The sequence below is a fragment of the Rhineura floridana genome, chromosome 7 (genome assembly GCF_030035675.1).
Source record: "Rhineura floridana isolate rRhiFlo1 chromosome 7, rRhiFlo1.hap2, whole genome shotgun sequence".
NCBI classification, from domain to species: Eukaryota; Metazoa; Chordata; class Lepidosauria; order Squamata; family Rhineuridae; genus Rhineura; species Rhineura floridana.
In genome coordinates this window covers 52,072,979-52,093,895 of record NC_084486.1, presented here as the reverse complement: position 1 = coordinate 52,093,895, position 20,917 = coordinate 52,072,979, and the positions used below count along the sequence as shown (strand labels likewise).

The window sequence follows — 20,917 nt, the reverse complement described above, 5'->3', positions numbered from 1 at the left end:
ATCTGGAAGTAATTATGTTTCAGAAAATAATGGATGAGATTGAGATAACGAAACAAACCCTGCGACAGGGCAGTAAGGAGCTGAAAATGGAACTGAGCAAAATGACGCAGGAGCTTAAAGAAATAGGGGATCCTGTGAGAGAGGAGAATGAGATCAGAGATGAGAAAAGAAAAAATAAAGGGAAGATACAAGCCCTGGAGATTGGAACAAATGTGGAATTGGAAAAAGATCTGGAGTTTATGGATATTAGAAATAAAATCTACTGTTTGGAATTTAACGTTATCTCTGAAGAAATTAATGAAGATATTAGAGATAAAGTTATCAATGGCTTGGATAATCTTCTGGACTGGAATGACGTGATGGAGCTTGATATAGAGAAAATCTATGGAATTAACTGCAGCCATGTGACAATGGAAAAACTTTCAAGAGATGAGCCAGTGCATTTTGTAAAAAAGAACAACAGAGATATGACTTTACAACAATATTTCAGCAACTTATTCAGAATTGATGGCAAGAAAATATTTGGGATAGAGGAAATTCCCATCAGACTCTTATTATATGACTATGGTTATGACAGCAAGATTATTATGGAATACTGATAATGGAAGATTGGACACTGAAATTACTGGACTTAACAGGACTATTGAAGATGGAAGATGGAATTAATAGGGATAATGGAATAATGGCTATTGAAATTATTGGACCTAACAGATTTTGATGAGATGGATTAATCGATATGTTTATTTGGACTATGGTTATGACAATAAGATTATTATTATTATTAACGAGATGGATTAATCGACATGTTTATTAGGAGAAAAATTGATAGATATATTTCTTAAAGAATTGAAACCTCTCTTTGACTTTTTGTGGAAAGAATAAAGTAATGTTTATGAGATTTGATGATTAATTAAGATAACTACTGGAGGAAAGTGATTTTATAATATAATTTAAGAGACAGGATTGTTATATATTGTAGACCTATAACTGATTTGATCTGCGACAAATGGGAAGTCAACATTTTATTTTTTTGTTTAATCATTTTTGTTTTGTTTTGTTTTTTGTCTTTGAATGTTTTATGATTTTGTTTTGTATGTTTTATGAAAATTTGAATAAAAATTATTGTAAAAAAAAAAATAAAAAAAATATGTTATAGGCTGTATTTAGACTTAGCACACTCAGATTAGTGCTGTAGGTTGGGTTTCAGGCGTGGTACACGGCCCCAGAGGGGGCAGGATATACCAATATAAATCAGATTTAGTACAAGTCAGCTACTAAGATTAAAGCTCCAGCCTTGATAATACAATCCAGCCACTAGGATTAAAGTTCCAGCCTTGATAATACCATTCAGCCACTAGGATTAAAGCTCCAGCCTTGATAATACAATCCAGCCACTAGGATTAAAGCTTCAGCCTTGATAATACAATCCAGCCACTAGGATTGGAGCTCCAGCCTTGATAATATAATCCAGCCACTAGGATTACAGCCACAGTAAATTTGTGTGCAAGTGAGCCCTGTGTAAGTCTGTTTGCAGCACGTATACAACACACATACGGATAGATAGCCTGCAGGGAAGGTATCCGATGGTTAATAAAGGGTAACAAAAAAGGCGGGAATTTTGAATTCAAAAAATGGCGCCCGGAAAAAAGGGCGGGAAAAAATGATCAAAAAAGGCGGAGAGAGAAGGAGCAATGGCGGCCATCTGGGGACGAAGTGGGGGGAAGGGCTGCCCAGCACAGACTAGCAGGGGGAGCCGCGGGGCCGATAACCGCACTAGCGGCTCCAAAAAACCCCCAGAAAGAAAGTGCAGATAGAAGCCTGTGAGGGATAAGGCAGCAGGAGGCAAGCCGCTGCCGGTGCCGGGAGAAGGGCTAGCCGCGGCAAAATTAACGTGCCGAGAAAAGCCTGTGAGGGCTGAGGCAGCAGGAGGCAAGCTGCTGTCGCCGGCGGGAACAGGGCTCTCCGCGGTGAAATAAAGGAGCGGAGAGAAAGCCGGATCGCCAGGCTCCAGGGAGGCAGAACCCTGGTAGATTGAAAAAGGTTGGAGGGAACCGCAGCCGCAGGCTCCTGCCTCGGAGAAAACGGCAGCCGCGGTCTCTTCAAGGGCTCCACAGAGCGCGACTTGAGAAAAGCAGAACCGCTACGGGAGAGAAAAGGCTGCGATCTCCCGAAGCTCAAAACGGCCAAAAAACACAGAACACCGCAGCCGCGGTCTCTGTGGGGGTCGCCAGACAAGCAGGAGAGAGAACGAAAATAAAATGTTAAAGCCAAATCAGGGAGAACCGCAGCCGCGGTCTTTGAGGGAAAAAACCTCTAACAAGCAACAGAGGTAAGTGAAAGTAGGGAAAGGACTGGGAAGACACACAAGCGACGCTGGGTTCGCACCCAGTCAAAACAAATAAACAAATACAAAAACAACTTAGCTAAATGCTACGCTATAGGATCTCAATGATAAGTTTTCCAATCTTGTTCGTACGAAGGCAAGAATGAACTAGAGAGTGGGAGGGGCCTGATGCCCCTAGTCTTGACTTCAAAGACATTTTTGCCTTCGCACGATAGGTGGAGCTAACACCCGCTGTGATGGCCGGACTCATAGGGAAAATCCAAAAGTTCTCCCTTTTGGTCAATGCTGCTGGATCTGCTGGCATCTCTATCGCTGTAATGGAAAAGTCCAACAGGCTGTGACCCTCGATGTTAAAATGCTTTGCAACTGGTTGCTCCACTTTTTTTGTCAAAATTGCCAACTTGTGGTTCCTGAAGCGCGTGTGTAGGTCAGTTGTGGTCTTTCCTACATATTGGATATGACATCCTGGTCTTTTGCACTCGATGATGTAAACTATATTGCAGGACCTGCAGGTGATGTTCTGTTTGATGTAATATGTCCTGCCTATCCTAGTGCTTGTAAAAGTGGCTGTCTCCCTGAGGTACACACAGGTGATACAGCGTTTGGAGTGACAAGGATGAGACCCTGGATTGGTGATAGGTGGCTTAAGCACAGCTCTCACCAACAGTCTGCGCAAATTAGGAGGTTGGCAAAATGCTATAACAGGAGGCCTGGTGATAGCTCTAGTAAGATGTTCAGAGTCTGCCAGCAATGGGTAGCTCTCCCTGATTGCTCGGTGATAGTTAGGAGATGCTGGATGGAAATCTACCACAAATGGAATCTGTTGCTCTCTGCTCATTGACACCTCAGTATGATGGAGGAGGTTTTCTCTGGACAGAATGGAGGCTCGGTGGATGTTGCAATTGATAATAGGTGGAGAATATTCTCTTAGAAGAAGGTGTTCTTTAAGTTCACTGATCCTTCTCTGGTATTTATCTTCAGTGTTGCAAATAAGTTTATTCTCAGAGCTAAGCTATACACAATGTTCTTCTTTATATGCCTAGGATGGCAGGATTTCCAGTTTAAATAGGTGTGGGTATCAGTGGGTTTGCTGTAGAGATCAGTGGCTATTTTGTTGTTTTCAATGGTGAGAAGGACATCCAGAAAAGGGATGTGCAGATTGTCATTTGTACTATTAAATGTAAATTTAATAGATGGATGGATAGAGTTGATGTAATTTTTAAATTGTTCCAAACTCTCTTTACCATTTGTCCAGACCATAAAGATGTCGTCAATGTATTGCCACCAATAAGTGTATAAGTGGTTTATACAGAGTTATATATATATAAAAGACCAGGATGTCATATCCAATATGTAGGAAAGACCACAACTGACCTACGCACGCGCTTCAGGAGCCACAAGTTGACAAAAAAAGTGGAGCAACCAGTTGCAAAGCATTTTAACATCGAGGGTCACAGCCTGTTGGACTTTTCCATAACAGTGATAGAGATGCCAGCAGATCCAGCAGCATTGACCAAAAGGGAGAATTTTTGGATATAATCTCTGGACACATTGGCACCACATGGCCTGAACCTGGAGGACAGTACCACCTCTACTTAGCTTCTGCAAATGAAGCCCCTCTGAGCATTCCATCCTCAAAGCTCTATAACCACCACCTTGGTAACAGCATTTGTATGTTGGCAGCTGATGAAGGCGGAAGCTGAAACGTTTTGTTAATATAATAAAAACCTCTGTTTGGTTAATCACAATTACGTTTATATATATATATTAGGTGATTAATGGAATCCTTATAGGGATCCAGAGCAAGCTTGAGTGAAGTTCTGTTTGTTGCTTTCAAAACTGTCTTATATATATATATATGACTGGAATATTTTCCTCTTTGTTCAGGTTATCACTTCACACACAAGAATAAAAAAAGAATTCCTACATTAAGGATGATAGAACAGACAAAGTAATTTGAAAAAGTTTTTTCCTGATACTCACACTAATCTTACATTTGTTCAAGTCATTTATACATGAACATGCAATTGGTATACAATTTAATTTCAAAGAAAGTCGAGCCAGTTCCAACAGCAATGAAATTCTGCAAAAGTAGAAAACAGAACCAATTAGGATAAAACTAATGTTTGTAAATAAATGTATAGTATATTATGTTACTTATTTATTAACATAAAATGGTAACACAACAGATAGTAAAATGTTAAAATCTGGCAGATGTTTTTTTTTTAAATCAGAAAGATGGAAGAATTCTAATGGAGATTCGCTGATTGACATATTTTTCAGTTCTTTACAGTTTCCAGTTCAACAGAAGACAGCCATAGCTTCTCTCACTTTTTCCCTCCTGATCCCTGTCATCCACCAGATTCTTTTATCAGCTGAGTGGAATTCTAATTGTCACAGCAAGTGAGGAAGGGTAGACAACTGTATTGGGAAAGAATAGGTGGGAGGAGCTTCAGCTGTCATTTCCTTCCGGCATCAGATTTAGAAAAACATGTCCAGTGGCCAGAATGTGAGGTAACAACAAAGTTCTTTTTATAAACATCCTAGATGACACAACCAGGCAACACCCCTCCCACCATATTGAGCTTAAAAAGAATTAGCTGCCCTAGTGAGTGAAAGAAATGAACCCATGCTCTTATCACAATGCTTTTAAGAACGCAAGAAGAGCCTTGCTGGAACAGGCAAAAGGCCTATCTAGTCCAGCATCTTCTTTTCACAGTGGCCAATCAGATGCCTATCAGAAGCCCACAAACAAGCAAGCTTCCTACTACTTCTACTTCCTCATATTCAGGCATGAAAAGAGACACCTGCTCATAGACAGCTGTCTCCAGGGTGTTCATTACTTGGAAGAAGTACATTTCTTTCTAATAGTACATTTGTTTTCAAAGGGTTTAAAGAGCGATATTAGGAAAGGGATTAAAACATGGCACTTACATATAAGAGGGAGATAATCTGCATGCACAAGGTAAGCATGCACTTATGGCCATACATTCAGCAACTGTATGGGTTCTTCATATTTCTGAAATTCTGTCCATAATAAGAAAAATTGCATGGGAGACCTGCAACAAAATGTTGCAGTTTGTCTTCATTCCCTGTTCAGAATTCTAGCCAGCCAGCCATGCCCCTTTTCACAATATTCCATTCTACCAACCCCTACTGTTTTTTGTTTTCCTTTTCCAACAGGCAACATTGCATGGCTACTGAGCATGGTCAGTCCTCAATGGGTTGGGTTTGTTTGCTGAGTTTTGTAGCAGACAAGCAGACAATTTTTTTGTGTGCTTCTGTAAACCTCAGAATTTCATTGTGCATGCTGATTATCTCCCTCTTGTTCATAAGTGACTATGTTTTGGCTCCATTTCTTTCAGTTCCCATCACCTGAATTCACTAAAGGGTGTGATTTCTTATGAAGACATCACTGTGTGTCTTGACACTTCCATTTTCATTTAAATATACATTTGAGGAAAAAGTGACTTCTAGAGCAACGCTGAACAAGTATGAGAATGCTTTTGAAAAATTAAAGGACAAAGATTTGTTTTGTTCGTTCCTTCACCATGAAATGCACTGCAACATTTTGTTTCTGAGGCTGGGCACAAGATCCAGCAGATTTTCCTGCACTTCTCCTTGGCTAGGAGAAAGCTCAAGAGAAATATCCATTGCTGGCACCCAGGCTCTGAGAGGCAAACAATTGTTCTCGGGTTCTCCATCACTGCTCACCCTGCAGGGTTTAGAGATTAGGGAGCAGTAGTGTAGTGACAAATTGAGAAGTGCAGGGTCCACGCCTCCCACTGCCACCCCTTCTAAGGTTATACCACTGACACTATTGGCATCTGTATAATTGACTTGGTAAACTACAGTAATAAAGGGAAAAAACCCATGATGTTTTATGGAAGCTTCACCCTCTCATCTCAGTCCTCATGATTAATCAGCACACATAGATTAACCAACCCCCTTGCACTCTCCCTTAGCCCCAAAATTACCATTGGCCTTCCACAAGATAATCATCTCTCCCCACCAACGAAACAACATTCAGCAACCAAGCATTGTGGCCTGCAAGTACTTCACAACCTGCATTTCCCCAATTTCATATAGACAGGAAACAAGAGTTTGTTAAGTCTCTGACAAACCACCTTGCATGGCTGATAGGCTTTTTTGGTCACAGACTTAATAGGCCTGCCTGCCTTTGTCGGATGAGACTACCACAGGTAACTTTTCTTTTTCTTTTTTGGAGACAACTCTTTCTCAGTATATTAAAGAAAGAAGTTAAGCAAGCCTAAGAAGATAGATAGGAAGACAGGAAACGGCCTTTTATTGAGTCCATCTTGCTCAGTGTTGTCTACACTGACTGGCAGCAGCAGTCCAGGGTTTCAGGCAAGAGTCTCTCCCAGCCCTACCTGGAGATGCCAGAATTTAACCTGGGATCTTCTGCATGGAAAGCAGATGCTCTGCCACTGAGTTACGGCCCTTGCCCATTTAAAGCCTATTTGTATCAGGGAATTTTTAAAAAAGTGTATTGTGGTTTTAGAAGCTTAATTGTTGACAGGTCCTTCCATGCCTTCTCCACCCCAAGGTTATGTACCTAAAATAATAAAATGACCTTAACTCACATGAATTATTTAACTATCATTCTTTAACTATCATTCTTCTTACCTCTAATCTTGTCATAAAATCCAGCCAAAGAAAGAATTTAACAACCTATTTTATCAAGATAAATCTGCTATAGTATCATGCAACCCAAACATCTGCATGTTTACTCATAAGCAAGCCCCACTGTGATAAATGAAGCTTACTCCCAAGTAACCCAAGTTAGCGTTAACATGTTGGTGTTGCTGCCTTCCTAGCTGAGAACATTGCTTCCTCATTTGCTCCTCCCACAGCAGCAGCATCCATTCCCCACAGGCTACAGTCCAATACATGTCTACTCAGAAGTAAGCTCCACTGGGTTCAATGGAACTTACTCCCAGGTAAATATGTATTAGACTGCAGCTTAAGTTTGTTAATGAGCGGGAGAGAATTTTGTCTGGGCAGAGTATGACAGAGAAGGGAAGACATTGCTTGCTCATATAACAAACCAAGGCAAGAAGCACCAATTTTCTTTCTGTGTTTGCAAATTATAATGCTTTGCGTCAGGAATACTTTCAGATGTGGGGGGGCAGGGAATCAGAGGGGGAAGGAGGTGTCAAGATCTCACAAACTTCTAAAGCCTGTTTTTTAAGAGAGAGAGAGAGAGAGAGAGAGAGAGAGAGAGAGAGAGAAAGGGCACAATTCTTAGTCCCTTTCCAATGCTTTGCAACTAATGTGCCCCTCCTCTTCTGAAACCTGAACTGATCGATCACCTCTGGGAGGGGGTAAAAAACCCAAGAAGCAAGCACAACATCCAAGTCCTTCCTAGGCTAGGTGATCTGAAGTCAAAATAGTCGTTCCTGGGGTCGCAACTGCCTTTCACCCTCCCCCTGTGGAAACTCCTTCTCTCACCCTCCGTCATCCTCTGTTCTCCCATGTAAACTCCTTATCTCAATGGCAGAGTCCCTTCACGCCACCTCCCTCACATACACACACACACTCTCACTGTGCTGCTACAGATCTGCCACACACACACACACACTGCAACCATGGATAAGGAGGAGGCAGGAGCCCCCCTTGGGCACATCCGTACAGCGGAGGCCAGATGCATCCCCCCTACAAAACACACCTGTTAGGGAGAGATGAGAATAGCTGTTGAGAGCTCCCCTCCCCTTTTAGAAGAATCCCAGGGTAAATAAACTTTTTCTCAGTCTCAGCCATGCACAGGAAGGGGTTTGCAGAACACAACATTTTGCTGTAGATCCCACTTGTCTGCTACAAAGGTAGCTTATATAAACTTGAAACACAATAAAATTTTTATACAATATCCAATTTTAAAAAATAAAAAAACAAATCACTGAACAAGATTTGCAATTCTCATGCATTGCATATTCAATGAACGAATACATGGCAGCAGAGATTCCATTGGGTCCTGTTGTGATCCTTACATACGTACATGGTTGTATGCATGGGAACCTCTGCACTTCCTATTTCCATATTCAGTCTTCCCTCTCATTCCAGGACTCTAGCTGGGACTTTATTTGAGCTTGAAGTAAATTCCAAGACTGATCTTAGGTTGGAGAGAGAAGGCTAGAGCTAGCAAAACAGAAGCACATGCAGGCCTTCCACTCTGAGTAATGGCTGGATTATGTCGAGGGACAGAAAGGCTTTATATGTGCTGAGAGGGACTGTGCTGTAAGGGCAAATCACAACAGATCTATAGAACAACCCTTTAACATAGCATGGGAGACATTATGTCAACTTTATCTTCTTGGCCTGGATACAATATAAATAACAATACTAACATTTAAAAAGAGCTTCCAGAGTGTTGCTAACACCCGAGACTTACCTTTCTTTACGATTTAATTTCCTTCTAGATCCTTTCAAAAGTCCATATACCTTGCTCAAATCGGTAGCAGCTTCTTGTGGAATCTCATTTTTATCTAACTGCCTGCAATTATTTTACAAGTTGTTGATTACTAACTTCAAAACACATTTCAAAATCTATCCATCAATCAAAACTTTCCCGTCTGTTATAAGTGGGATTTGAAAATATAGTATAAAATAACCTGAAATAAATCAAAAGTTCATTTCACTTGTCTTCCTCTAAGACAACTGGTTTTGGCAAGAAAAAGTTACATTTCAAGCAAGAAGAATGGCTTTTAAGGAGACGTTGCGAAATTCAGTTTAATTCAGGAAACAGAAGAGCTGAGTGTGGAGGGAAGTCTCCGGGTTCTTAATTCTTCTCTTGGGGATCATCACTCAAGTTACCTTGGTACATATTTATGAATGACCCTCTTTAAAACAAATCTGCAATATGTCACTCATCTGCTTCCCTAAGGTGACTAATAATTGCTCCAGACCAGCACCTGAGTAACAAACTACATAAGAAACCATTGCTGGAAGTGCATGCAACTCCATAAAGAGAAAAAGAGATACAAGTTAAGCTTGCAAGACAATGGTTCTGTTCTTCCATCTATGTTACACTAGTATGAATTTTTCTTCAACTTACGGCTTTCTGGATTCCAGCCCACTTCTACACATATAGTTTAAATAATAGAGATTCTCATCTACAAAAATGAATACTTACGACTTGATTGTTTGGATTTTATAAATAATGTTCAGGTTGACAGAGCTTTCAAGTTCATCTTCTATAGCTGAAGGTTCCACTAGTTTGTAACGCACCTGGAAACAATTACAATAGCATTTAAAGTATGGAGACAGCAGCAAGGAGCAAGCCAAGAAAGATTCTAATCTTTCACAACATTTTCCACCACATTTAAGTTCATGAAAGATGCCACTGACTGACATCATCATAGCAAGATACATAGCTCATGGAAAGTACCCCACCAAAGACACCTGAGTAAACTTAGCAATCACGGAGTAAGGGGAGAGATCCTCTTGTGGATCAGTAACTGATTAAGAAACAGGAAGCAGAGAGTAGGAATAAAAGGGCAGGTCTCGCAGTGGAGGTTCTGTAGAACTCTGATCCCAAGAAAAATGCAAATTCAATGCTAGGGATCATTAGAAAAGGAACTAAAATTAAAACTGTCGATACCATAATACTGTTATACAAATATATGATGCAACCATACTTGGAATACTGTGTACAGTTTTGTCACCTCATCTTAAAAAAGATATTGTAGAGCTGAAAAAGGTTCAGAAAAGGGCAACCAAAATGATTGCCCTATGAGGAAAGGTTACAACACTTGAGCCTTTTTAAAGAACAGGCAAATAAGAGGAGATATGATAGAAGTGTATAAAATTATTCATGACAGAGAAAGTCGATAAAGATACGTTTTTCTCCCTCTCATAACACCAGAACTCATAGACATCAAATGAAACTGAATGTTGGAATATTCAGGACAGACAAAAAGTACTTCTTCAAGCAGTGCAGAGTTAAAATATGGAATTTGCTCCCACAAAAGGTAGTGATGGTCACCAGTTTGGATGACTTTAAAGGAGGATTCATGGAGGATTAAGCTATCAATGGCCATGATGGCTGTGTTCTACCTCCACTGCCAGAGGTGGTATGCCTCTGAATATCAGTTGCTAAGAATCACAGGTAGGGAGTGTTGTCTCTGCACTCAGGTCTTGCTTGTGGGCTTCCCATGGGCATCTAGTTGGCTACTGTGAGAACAGGATGCTGGACTAGATGGGCCTTTGGCCTGATCCAGCAGGCTCTTGCTATGTTCCTATGACAGCTGAAACTTGTCCAATTTTAAAATGCACATTTGAACATTTATTTTATTTATTTATTATTATTATTAGGTTTATATTCCGCCCTTCCTCCCAGCAGGAGCCCAGGTCTGCAAACAAAAGCACTAAAACTTTAAAACATTCAGTCCTATACTGGTACAAAGGCTTCAGTTAGCACACAAACCTCCCTTCCAGCTGGGCTTCCCAACTGTAGGATAGTTCCCTCCACTAAAGTGAGCAAGGAGAATGATCTCAGTTCTGGAATGTGACAGCAGCAAATAAACATTAAGCAACAGGTTCAAATATGAACATATGGAATACTATGTTATGCTAAACTGTCTAGAGAGTTTTCCTCTTCCATAATATAACTATAATTAATTCAATATCTCTTCTATGTATTTTGTTCATTCCAAAATGCAGCTTTATAGCAAATTTGAACCAATCCTTTTTGCACAACTACTTCATTTTCAACTTCTCTTTCCCATGGACTGCAGGAGTACTGGAACGCTCACCTATTATGTTACTATTAAAGGAATGATTGGTGGCACATCTGAGAAATATAGCTCAACAGCAATTTTTAAATTGGTACTGTAGTTTTAGACCACTGCTAGGTTGCTTTTCTCAAAGGTACCTTTGAGCAGCGTATAATGTATGACCTAATTTGCCTTAATCTTACAGCTTTATTAATATTACATCTGTGGGAAGTCCAGTATATTTTTCATTTTGTGAGATGTTATGCAAGATACTTTCCTCATTACACCAAGACTGCTCATGGGGAAGGGGAAAAAAGGAACAGGAAAAAAAATCACCACTCTTATTAGGCATCATGTGTATGCATGCGTGTGTATAGTTATGAAAATGGAAATGGACTGCCTTCAAGTCGATCCCGACTTATGGTGACCCTATGAATAGGGTTTTCATGGTAAGCGGTATTCAGAGGGGGTTTACCATTGCCTCCCTCTGAGGCTGAGAGGCAGTGACTGGCCCAAGGTCACCCAGTGAGCTTCATGGCTGTGTGGGGATTTGAACCTTGGTCTCCCAGGTCATAATCCAACGCCTTAACCACTACACCACACTGGATTTCATGTATAGTTATAGGTATAGTTATAGGATGGTGGGGGTGGGCTTGGATGATATCTGTGAGACCCCTTCTAGCTTATAATTGTGTGCCTGTAAGAGATACAATCTGCTAAGGAAGAATCCTGCTCCACTCATCAGACTAGTTTCCTTTGTTAATCTAATTGTTTAGCCAAGTCAGCCTGTGGGTTAACGAGCTTTTTGAGTGGTCAATCTGCATATCCAAAGGGATGTAGCCAACAGAGATCATGTTGCTATTGAAACTCTTTTCAGGGAAGAGACCCTCCTCCATCCTGGAGCCAAGGAGAGGCTTGTGTCTTCTAGTTTCGTCTTGGGGATGAAGCTGGAAATTCTAAAATGTGATTATTTTAACTTGCCAGATTTTATTGACAGAAAGATGCTTTTTCCTGTGTGTTTGATATATTGTTAGCTGTCCTGAAGCCTCTTTGGAGTCATAGAGCAAAGTAAACATTTCTTTTTTAAAAAAACCCACCACAAACACTGTTAGAATAAATTGTCATTTTGTCAAGAGCTAGCTGTGCATGTGCATCAGTGGCGTAAATTATTACCACACTCAAACAGGCATTTTCTTTCAAGTAAAACAGATCAGATTTTCAGTTTTTATGGCACGTAACACAATATTTTACTGACATCACCTTGCTGTCCTTCCAGCTGTATCGCTCATCTTCTAAGTGTATATAGGCCAGATCCACAGCAACTTACTTGGCATATGGCACACAACCATTTTATTATGAGATACAAATTTCAAATATTTGTTAGGGATGGCTTTAGGCGAAATGGATGCTGTAAAGAACATTGGATTAGATAGCCTGAGTTCTAGTCAGGCACCGAATTTTTGAATTTGTAACTTTTTTAGAATTCTGCTAGCATCAGGATGAAGATTTTAGTTGTGAACTAGTTACCATTACTGAAAAGATTTCTTTATATCTCCCTGGAACATTTTCTTTAATAAATGACGCTGCAGTGGATGAAAAATCTATGGCTTCTTGTGTACTGGAAGCATCTAGGAAACACTCAAGTAACTCTCTGCAAAAAAAACCACAAAATGTTTATTGTAAACACAGTTTTATAGATCTCATTTGAAAGCTACACAAGGCCACTATTTTATGAAGGTGCTTCCATTCTGTGCCCTAGTTTGACTCAGCCACAATCTTCCCCATCCGAAGCCCCCATGATGAAACAAATGGGAACGAGCAGCAGAGGAGGGAAGAACATTCAGAGAGCTATGGAAACTTTGATAACTGAAGTCCAGAGCCTTCTAACTGAAACCCAGTTTCTATGAACTGAGAATCAAGCCCTGCACCTCCCGATGACTCAGCTAGTGACAAAGGGGATCCCCACACAGCAAGCGCAGGGGGCTGTCCAGCCCACCCTAGCACCCCGAATCAAGTCTCCCGTGGGAATGCCAGCCCGCCATGGAGGGAGAGTAGAGCAATTCTCCATGTTTCTAGCCCAGTGCGAGCTTTACATGCAAGTGCGCCAGTCGGAATTCCTGACTGAGCAAGAGGTTCAGGTGTATGCTATGGTGGATTCTGGAGCATCCAGCAATTTTATGGACTGCAGTTTTGCAAGAAAGCACAATGTGCCAATCGTGCTCAAATCACCATTCTCCATGGAGACCATAGACAGGTGGCCACTGAAGTTGGGAGCAGTTGCCGAGGCCACCATACCCCTAAGGGTAGAGGTGCCAGGGCACGTAGAAAAGATGTCCTTTTATCTAGCCACCTGTTTCCCTGTGGTGCTGGGCATGACCTGGCTGGCTCAGCATGATCCAGTTATTTCTTGGAAAGAGGCTACCATGATGTTTCAAAGACTATTGTGAATAGCACTGCCAGACCCCAGAGAAATCCACCTCATTAACACTGGCAGGTACATCACTGCCCGAAGAGGCACATCTATCTGAAAAGTACTAGGACTCTAAAGACGTGTTTGATAAAAAGGAAGTTGACCAGCTGCCCCCCACCGCCCTTATACTGTGCCACAGACTTAATGTCGGGGGCTAGCATACCTTCAGGGCACATCTACTCCCTGTCAGAGCTGAAGCTGGTGGCACTGAGGGAATCCCTGGACACTAACTTACAGAGAGGATTCATATGGCCATCCAAGTCCCCTGCTGTAGCCCCATTGCTGTTTGTTAAGAAGAAAAATGGGGAATTGTGCCCTTGCCAAGATTACAGGGAGCTAAACAAGATTACCTTCCCCAACAGCTACCCCCTGCCCCTCATCAACGAGATGTTGGACTGCTTATGCTCTGCTGAAATCTACACCAAGCTGGATTTACATGAGGCCTACAACCTAGTCAGAATCAGGGAGGGGGGTGAGTGGAAAACTGCCTTCAAGGCACGTTATGGGCACTTTGAATACCTAGTTATGCCTTTTGGCTTGTTGAATGCATGAGTTGTCTTCCAAAATTTCATGAATGATATGTGTCGAGACTATCTGGACCAATTTGTGATAGTCAATTCGGATGATATCCTTATTTACTTTGACTACTGTGAACAGCATGAGGCACAGATGAAAGCTGTACTGCAGAGACTGAGAGAGAACCACCTGTATGCCAAGCTGGACAAATATGGGTTCAACTAGACCACCCTTGATTTCCTGGGCTACAACATCTCTCCCACAGGAGTGAAGATGGACCCGGAGAAGGTGCACTGTATGCTCTCTTGGCACCCCCCCAAACCAAAAAGGATCTCCAGAGTTTTCTGGGGTTTTGCTACTGCCACTTCATTACAGCCTTCTCCAACAAGACAGTTCCCCCTTCTGATTATCTAAAAGGATCAGGACCCTTTTACTGGACCGAATTGGTGCAACAAGCGTTTGAGCAGCTGAAGCAGCTGTTTTCCTCAGAGCCCATACTCCATCATGCAGACCCCCAGAAACCTTTTGTTGTGGAAAGTGATGTGTCAGACATAGCCATCGGAGCAGTGCAATTACAGCCAGCCCAAAAAGGAGGGGGCTTATGACCTTGCGCATACTTCTCCAGAACGCTGACAAGTACCGAGCGCAATTACACGGTTTGGGAGAAAGAACTACTAGCCATGCTTGAGGCATTCGAGACCTCGCATCATCTTTTGGAGGGGGCGCAACATGAAGTGGAAGTTTGCACTGACCACCAAAACCTGGAGAGCCTTCAAACAGCCCAGAAATTGAATCAGCGGCAAGTGCATTGGCCGCAGTTCTTTGCCAGATTCCACTTCTGCATTACATTCCCCAGACACAGAATCGCCGGGCTGATGCCTTGTCCCACAAGCCAAAGTAGAAGGAAAACTAACATACAATGCAACTGTGATGTTCCTGTATGTTAATGTAAATATGGTAAGTGCAGGTTTATTATAGGAAATATGGTAAGTGGAGTGAGTGAGAAGGGGGAGTACATGGGCTGTATAATGCTGAATGATGATTGGCTGTGTGTTTGAACGGCTGAAGGTATAAATGACAGGATGACAGTTGAGTCAGGGTGGGTTAAAGGGTGTGGGTTGGTTGAAGGTGGTGGGTGTTGAAGGTTGTTGTAGAGAGAAGATGGCTGTTGAGAGATTGGATTAGGAGTTCTGAGGCATATATTAAGAATTAAGAACATAAGAGAATCATATATGAAACCATACACTTGTCAACGAAATCTATAAGTAATCTTGTTATTTCTGGTGTTAGCAATAAATATTTTCTTGGTTTACTTAAAGCCTGATTCCTTAGCTGGAGTGTACAGACCAGGGGGGGAAGGCAGGGTAACCAAGGCTGAAGAAGAAATTGTATCTAATGGTGGCAGCAGTAAAGGAGGAGATATTGTATCAGCATTCAGTACCACAGAGCAACCCAGAGCTGTGAGCTTCATAGGCAAGAGGCTTCAGGGGGGTTGGGAATTACCTAAACACACAGACACAAGGTATCAAAATAGCCAGGAAGGGACTAAGGCATGGTCTAGAGGCTACACTGGATACACAGAGTGTTGGGTAGTGTGGCCTAGCAGGGGGATCTTTTGAGATCTGTGCTACAGCGGAGAGAGGTAAAAATAAACACGACGATCCTGACTGCTGGTAGCCACGAGTGAGAGTGTCACAGGTGGTGCCAGGGGAAGGACGTCACAGCAACTATGTCACATCATCCCTTTAGAAAAGATGGTTGCTGCCAGTTGCCCTGATTCTTGGTATGAGGACCTGCACAGAGCCCAAAAGCAAGATCTGTACGCTTGCAAGCAGGTGCAAGAACTGGAACAATCAGCGAAGGACTGCATGCCAGGATTCTCTCAAAGAGGAGGGATGCTCTATCACTACAAGACGCTGCATGTGCCTCCAGGAGTTGTGAGCCAAGGTCCTTCACCAGTGTCATGATATTCCCACTGCAGGGCATTTGGGGATTTTTAAAACTTTGCAGGCAGTTACGCAAGACTTTTGGTGGCCAAGGAATAAACATGATGTAGAGAGGAATGTTCAATCCTGCCCAACGTGCATAAGGGCAAAACACGCCACAGGATGACCTGCAGGTTTGCTGGAGCCTCTTCCCATGCCTGAGGGACCCTGGCGAAGGGTGACTCTGGATTTCATCACAGACCTACCCACTTCCCAAGGGAAGCCAATTGTTCTGGTAGTCATAGACACTTTCAGTAAAATGGCTCACTTCATCCTTGTAAAAACTTATAGGGGTTCTCTCGGGTAGAGACCAAAGACCAAAAGTAGCAGCGAGTTCAAGGCTTTATTAACAACTGCAGTAGGGCTAACACATACATTACACTCAATGGGTGAAGCATGTGTCGCGCCCCCTCCTTTTTATATGTTTTTTGCAGATCACAAAGGCCTACACATAGAGTCGCTTATCTAACCAGGCAGGAAGGAATATGCAAAACAAGACATATACAGTTGCTATGTGAGTGTAGCTTTCTAACTCGAGCATTTGCAAGTCTGCTGTTGTCATGGGATACAGCCTTGATTTTACTTACAGAGAAGAGCTTACAGAGAAAAGCTTATCTGTTTTACCACATTCTCCCCCCTTTTAACATCTTTCCCATGATGTTAAATTTCTTGTTGGATCATTAATCTCCTTTCATGAAAGCTCATTGGATTTATCACTGGGTTTTTTATCCAGTTTCCACACTTTTGAATAAGATTTGGTAAACATTGCAAACAACAGCAAAGCATTATTAATACTATCACAATGCATGCAGTATATTAGAACAAGATAGAAGATGAGGCTTATCAGACTAACAACAAGACTTCTTAACCAACCAAGATTAGGAAGCCAGGACCCCCCAAGTGAGGCTGTCCGTTGTAACAGTATAAATTGTTCCACAGGTAAACTCCCATCCCTTCATACACTTGGAATGGACTTCTGCATGTGCTGTAACATTTATGTATGTGGATTCAGTGATGTCCATGCATGTATCATTAACTAAGACATTTGCAGGTTTTATTTATTTATTTATTTGTTTGTTTGTTTGTTTGTTTGTTTGTTTGTTTGTTTGTTTGTTTGTTTGTTTGTTTGTTTGTTTGTTAAATTTTTATACCACCCCACTAGCATAGCTCTCTGGGTGGTGTACAACAAAAAGTATATACAATAAAATCACATAAATCGGTACAAAAACATATATATAAAAATCCACAAATCTAAAACCAATTTGAACATATTAAACTAAAATGCCTGAGCAAAGAGAAAGGTTTTAACTTGGCGCCGAAAAGATAGCAATGTCGGCGCCAAGCGCACCTCAACGGGATGACTATTCCACAATTCGGGGGCCACCACTGAGAAGGCCCTGGTTCTTGTAACCATCCTCCGAGCCTCTCTATGAGTCGGAACTCGGAGGAGGGCCTTCGATGTTGAACGTAGTGTACAGGCAGGTTCATATCGGGAAAGGCGTTCCAGGAGGTATTGTGGTCCCGCGCTGTATAAGGCTTTATAGGTTAAAACCAACACTTTGAATCTGGCCCGGAAACATATAGCTAGCCAGTGCAAGCAGGCCAGAACAGGTGTTATATGTTCGGACCACCTGGTCATTTTTATCAGCCTGGCCGCCGCGTTTTGCACATGCTGTAGTTTCCGAACCATCTTCAAAGGCAGCCCTACGTAGAGCGCATTGCAGTAATCCAATTGAGAGGTTACCAGAGCATGGACAACTGAGGTGAGGTCCTCCCTGTCCAGATAGGGACGTAGCTGGGCTACCAACCGAAGTTGGTAGAACGCATTCCGTGCCACCGAGTCTACTTGAGCCTCGAGTGACAGGGAAGGATCTAAGAGTACTCCCAGACTACAAACCCGCTCCTTCAGGGGGAGTGTAACCCCGTCCAGAACAGGGTGCATATCCACCATTTGATCAGAGAAATCACCCACCAACAGCATCTCAGTCTTGTCTGGATTTAGCCTCAGTTTATTAGCTCTCATCCAGTCCATTATCGCGGCCAGGCAATGGTTCAGCACATTGACAGCCTCACCTGAAGAAGATGAAAAGGAGAAATAGAGCTGCATGTCATCAGCGTACTGGTGGCAGCGCACTCCAAAACTCCGGATGACCGCACTCAGCGGCTTCATGTAGATGTTAAAAAGCATGGGGGACAGAACTGACCCCTGCGGGACTCCACATTGGAGAGCCCACGGTGTCGAGCAATGTTCCCCAAGCACTACCTTCTGGAGACGACCCGCCAGGTAGGAGCGGAACCACTGCCAAGCAGTGCCCCCAACTCCCAACTCCACGAGCCTCTCCAGAAGGATACCATGGTCGATGGTATCAAAAGCCGCTGAGAGATCAAGGAGAATCAACAGAGTTACACTCCCTCCGTCCCTCTCCCGACATAAGTCATCGTACAGGACGACCAAGGCTGTCTCGGTGATAAAACCGGGCCTAAAACCCGATTGAAATGGATCTAGATAATCGGTTTCATCCAATAGCGCCTGGAGATGGCCAGCAACCACTCGTTCCAAGATCTTGCCCAGGAATGGAACATTCGCTACTGGTCTGTAGCTATTAAGGTCTTCTGGGTCCAAGGAAGGTTTTTTCAGATGTGGTCTCACTACTGCCTCTTTCAGACAGCTAGGGACCACTCCCTCTTGTAAAGAGGCGTTTATCACTTCTCTGGCCCAGCCAGCTGTTCCATCCCTGCTAGTTTTTATTAGCCAGGAGGGGCAAGGATCTAGTGTAGAAGTGGTTGCACGCACCTGTCCAAGTACCTTGTCCACGTCCTCGAGCTGAGCCAACTGAAACTCATCCAATAAAACATGACAAGACTGTGCTCTGGACACCTCATTAGGATCAACTGCTGTAAACTGGGAGTCCAAGTCCCGGCGGATGCATAAGATCTTATTCTGGAAGTGCCCAGCAAATTAATTACAGCAGGCTACCGATTGCACTATCATGTCCTCAGGGCCAGAATGAACTTGCTCTCGGACAACTCTAAAAAGCTCTGCTGGGCAGCAAAGAGATGACTTAATAGTGGCAGCAAAGTACTGTTTTTTCGCCACCCTCACCACTCCTAAATACAGGTTAGTAGAGGCACTCACCAGTGCATAATTACATCCGTCAGGAGTTCGCCTCCACCTCCGCTCAAGCCGCCTCCTATCCTGTTTCATCGCTCTCAGCTCCGGAGTGTACCATGGAGCTGTATGAGCTCTACACAGGAGAGGGCGCGCAGGAGCAATCATGTCAACAGCCCAGGTCATCTCCGTATTCCACAGTTCAACCAGGGCTTCGACAGGAGAGCCAGTCTTATCAACTGGAAACTCCCCCAGAGCCCTTTGAAAACCTTCAGGATTCATTAGTCTCCGGGGGCGGACCAATTTAATAGGTCCCCCACCCTTGTGGAGGGGAAAAGCAGCTGTAAGTCTAAACTTCAACAAGCGGTGATCTGTCCATGACAAAGGGAGAGATGTAAAACTCCCCACAGATAGCCTACACCAGTCAGAGGAAGAAGCTGAGAAGCTGAGATCCAGCCTCCATCACCCTGCGCTTGGAGGCTTCAGAGGCACAAAGTTCAACAGACGGTGTTGAGGAGGAGCTATCGTTTATGCGCGAAAGCTAAGCCTACTTAAGTGGACTCAGGGGAGGGGTTCATTGCTCAGTCTCAATGCCTGAGAGCTGCGAAGATATGCTTAGTCAGTGTTAGTGTTGAGCCCAGGTCGTCTCATGAGGAGTGGGGAGGGGGAAGGCATGAGTTTTAGGTGCCACAGCAGTTAGAAAGCATGGACATTCCAGTTGTTGTTGAGGCTAGTCCCGACCTTGAGGAGGAGAGCGAGCTTGCCGCCCCGTCAGTTCCCATGGATAGCCCTGACCTCCGAGGAGACAGCCCTCAGCCTCCAAGCACACCCCCGGGACCATTAAGGGATGCTCCTGAGAAAGCAGTAACTCTTCCTTCGACAAGCAAGGTCCTAGAGACGCCCGACGCTTTCCCGCCCACTGCTCCCCAGTCTGCCGATAAGGAACCTGTTCTGTCTGATGAGGCTTTGGACGTTCGCCCCCTTCACCGGGAAAAATGACGTCTGGAGAAGCGGACGGGGCAGAGGGCGAGTGTCCACAGGAGTGAGAGGTTACGCTCAAAGACCTTCCCTATTTAAGTCTGCAGCGTTCAGAATTGGGCACTGAATCAACTCCTTCCACACGTTGCAGAGCATGTCTAGAGTGTAGTTAGGGAATTGTAGTGAGTTAGCTTAGGGTTTCCTATGAGGCACGCTGCCTTTGATGTATCGATTACTTTAATAAAATAAGAATTGATTGCACCCTCGTCTCAGCCTCGTGAATCCCGCTCTGAACAGGACAGTTAGCCAGGGCAAAAGTTCAGAGAAAGAGTAGTTAAGTTGATGAGCCGTAAAGCTTTTGATATAACTATTACTTTAATAAAAAGAGAAAAACTCACAGAACTGAGTGCGACTGAGTTCTTTGGCTTCAGGCAGGGCACCTATGAAACTTTTAAAGATTTTTTTTTCTTTTTTTGTTGCCAACCCTGCATTGATCAAATTACACAAATTTATCTTCAGTTTCCTTTTGATAACTGAATGTTTGATGGGTTAGATAAGTTTGTACTTACATCATCAGGACTGTTATTAACATGATTCTGAAAAAAAATTGAGTAAGGAAGCTAAAAAGTAGTCTTGATGTACTACCCTTGTCATCTCGAATCTCTCAATACTTCACCCTGCTTGCTGATTTTAAAATTGTCCAGTTATTCCAGCATAATACTATATTAATAGTTAACTGTAAATTCTAGCCATTGTTCAATCAGTGTTGACAGTGAAGCTGCG

General features: G+C 43.0%; 1 protein-coding gene across 5 annotated transcripts in view; it reads right to left on the bottom strand.

The window, feature by feature from the left end:
* Positions 1-20,917, bottom strand: part of CFAP46 (cilia and flagella associated protein 46) — a 218,620-nt gene that overhangs the window by 187,560 nt on the left and 10,143 nt on the right. For 3 of the 5 annotated variants that reach the window (XM_061635618.1, XM_061635619.1, XM_061635621.1), the window contains exons 1-3: positions 9,417-9,461; positions 8,754-8,855; positions 4,328-4,427 (exon numbers count right to left, since the gene is read on the bottom strand). In XM_061635618.1, the coding sequence (XP_061491602.1) occupies positions 4,328-4,427; positions 8,754-8,855; positions 9,417-9,448 (234 nt within the window). In that variant the 5' untranslated portion in view covers positions 9,449-9,461. Of the gene's footprint in view, positions 1-4,327; positions 4,428-8,360; positions 8,401-8,753; positions 8,856-9,416; positions 9,462-9,494; positions 9,590-12,603; positions 12,728-20,917 lie in introns of those variants that run through there. The other 2 variants (XM_061635622.1, XM_061635620.1) reach the window with 2 other exon arrangements.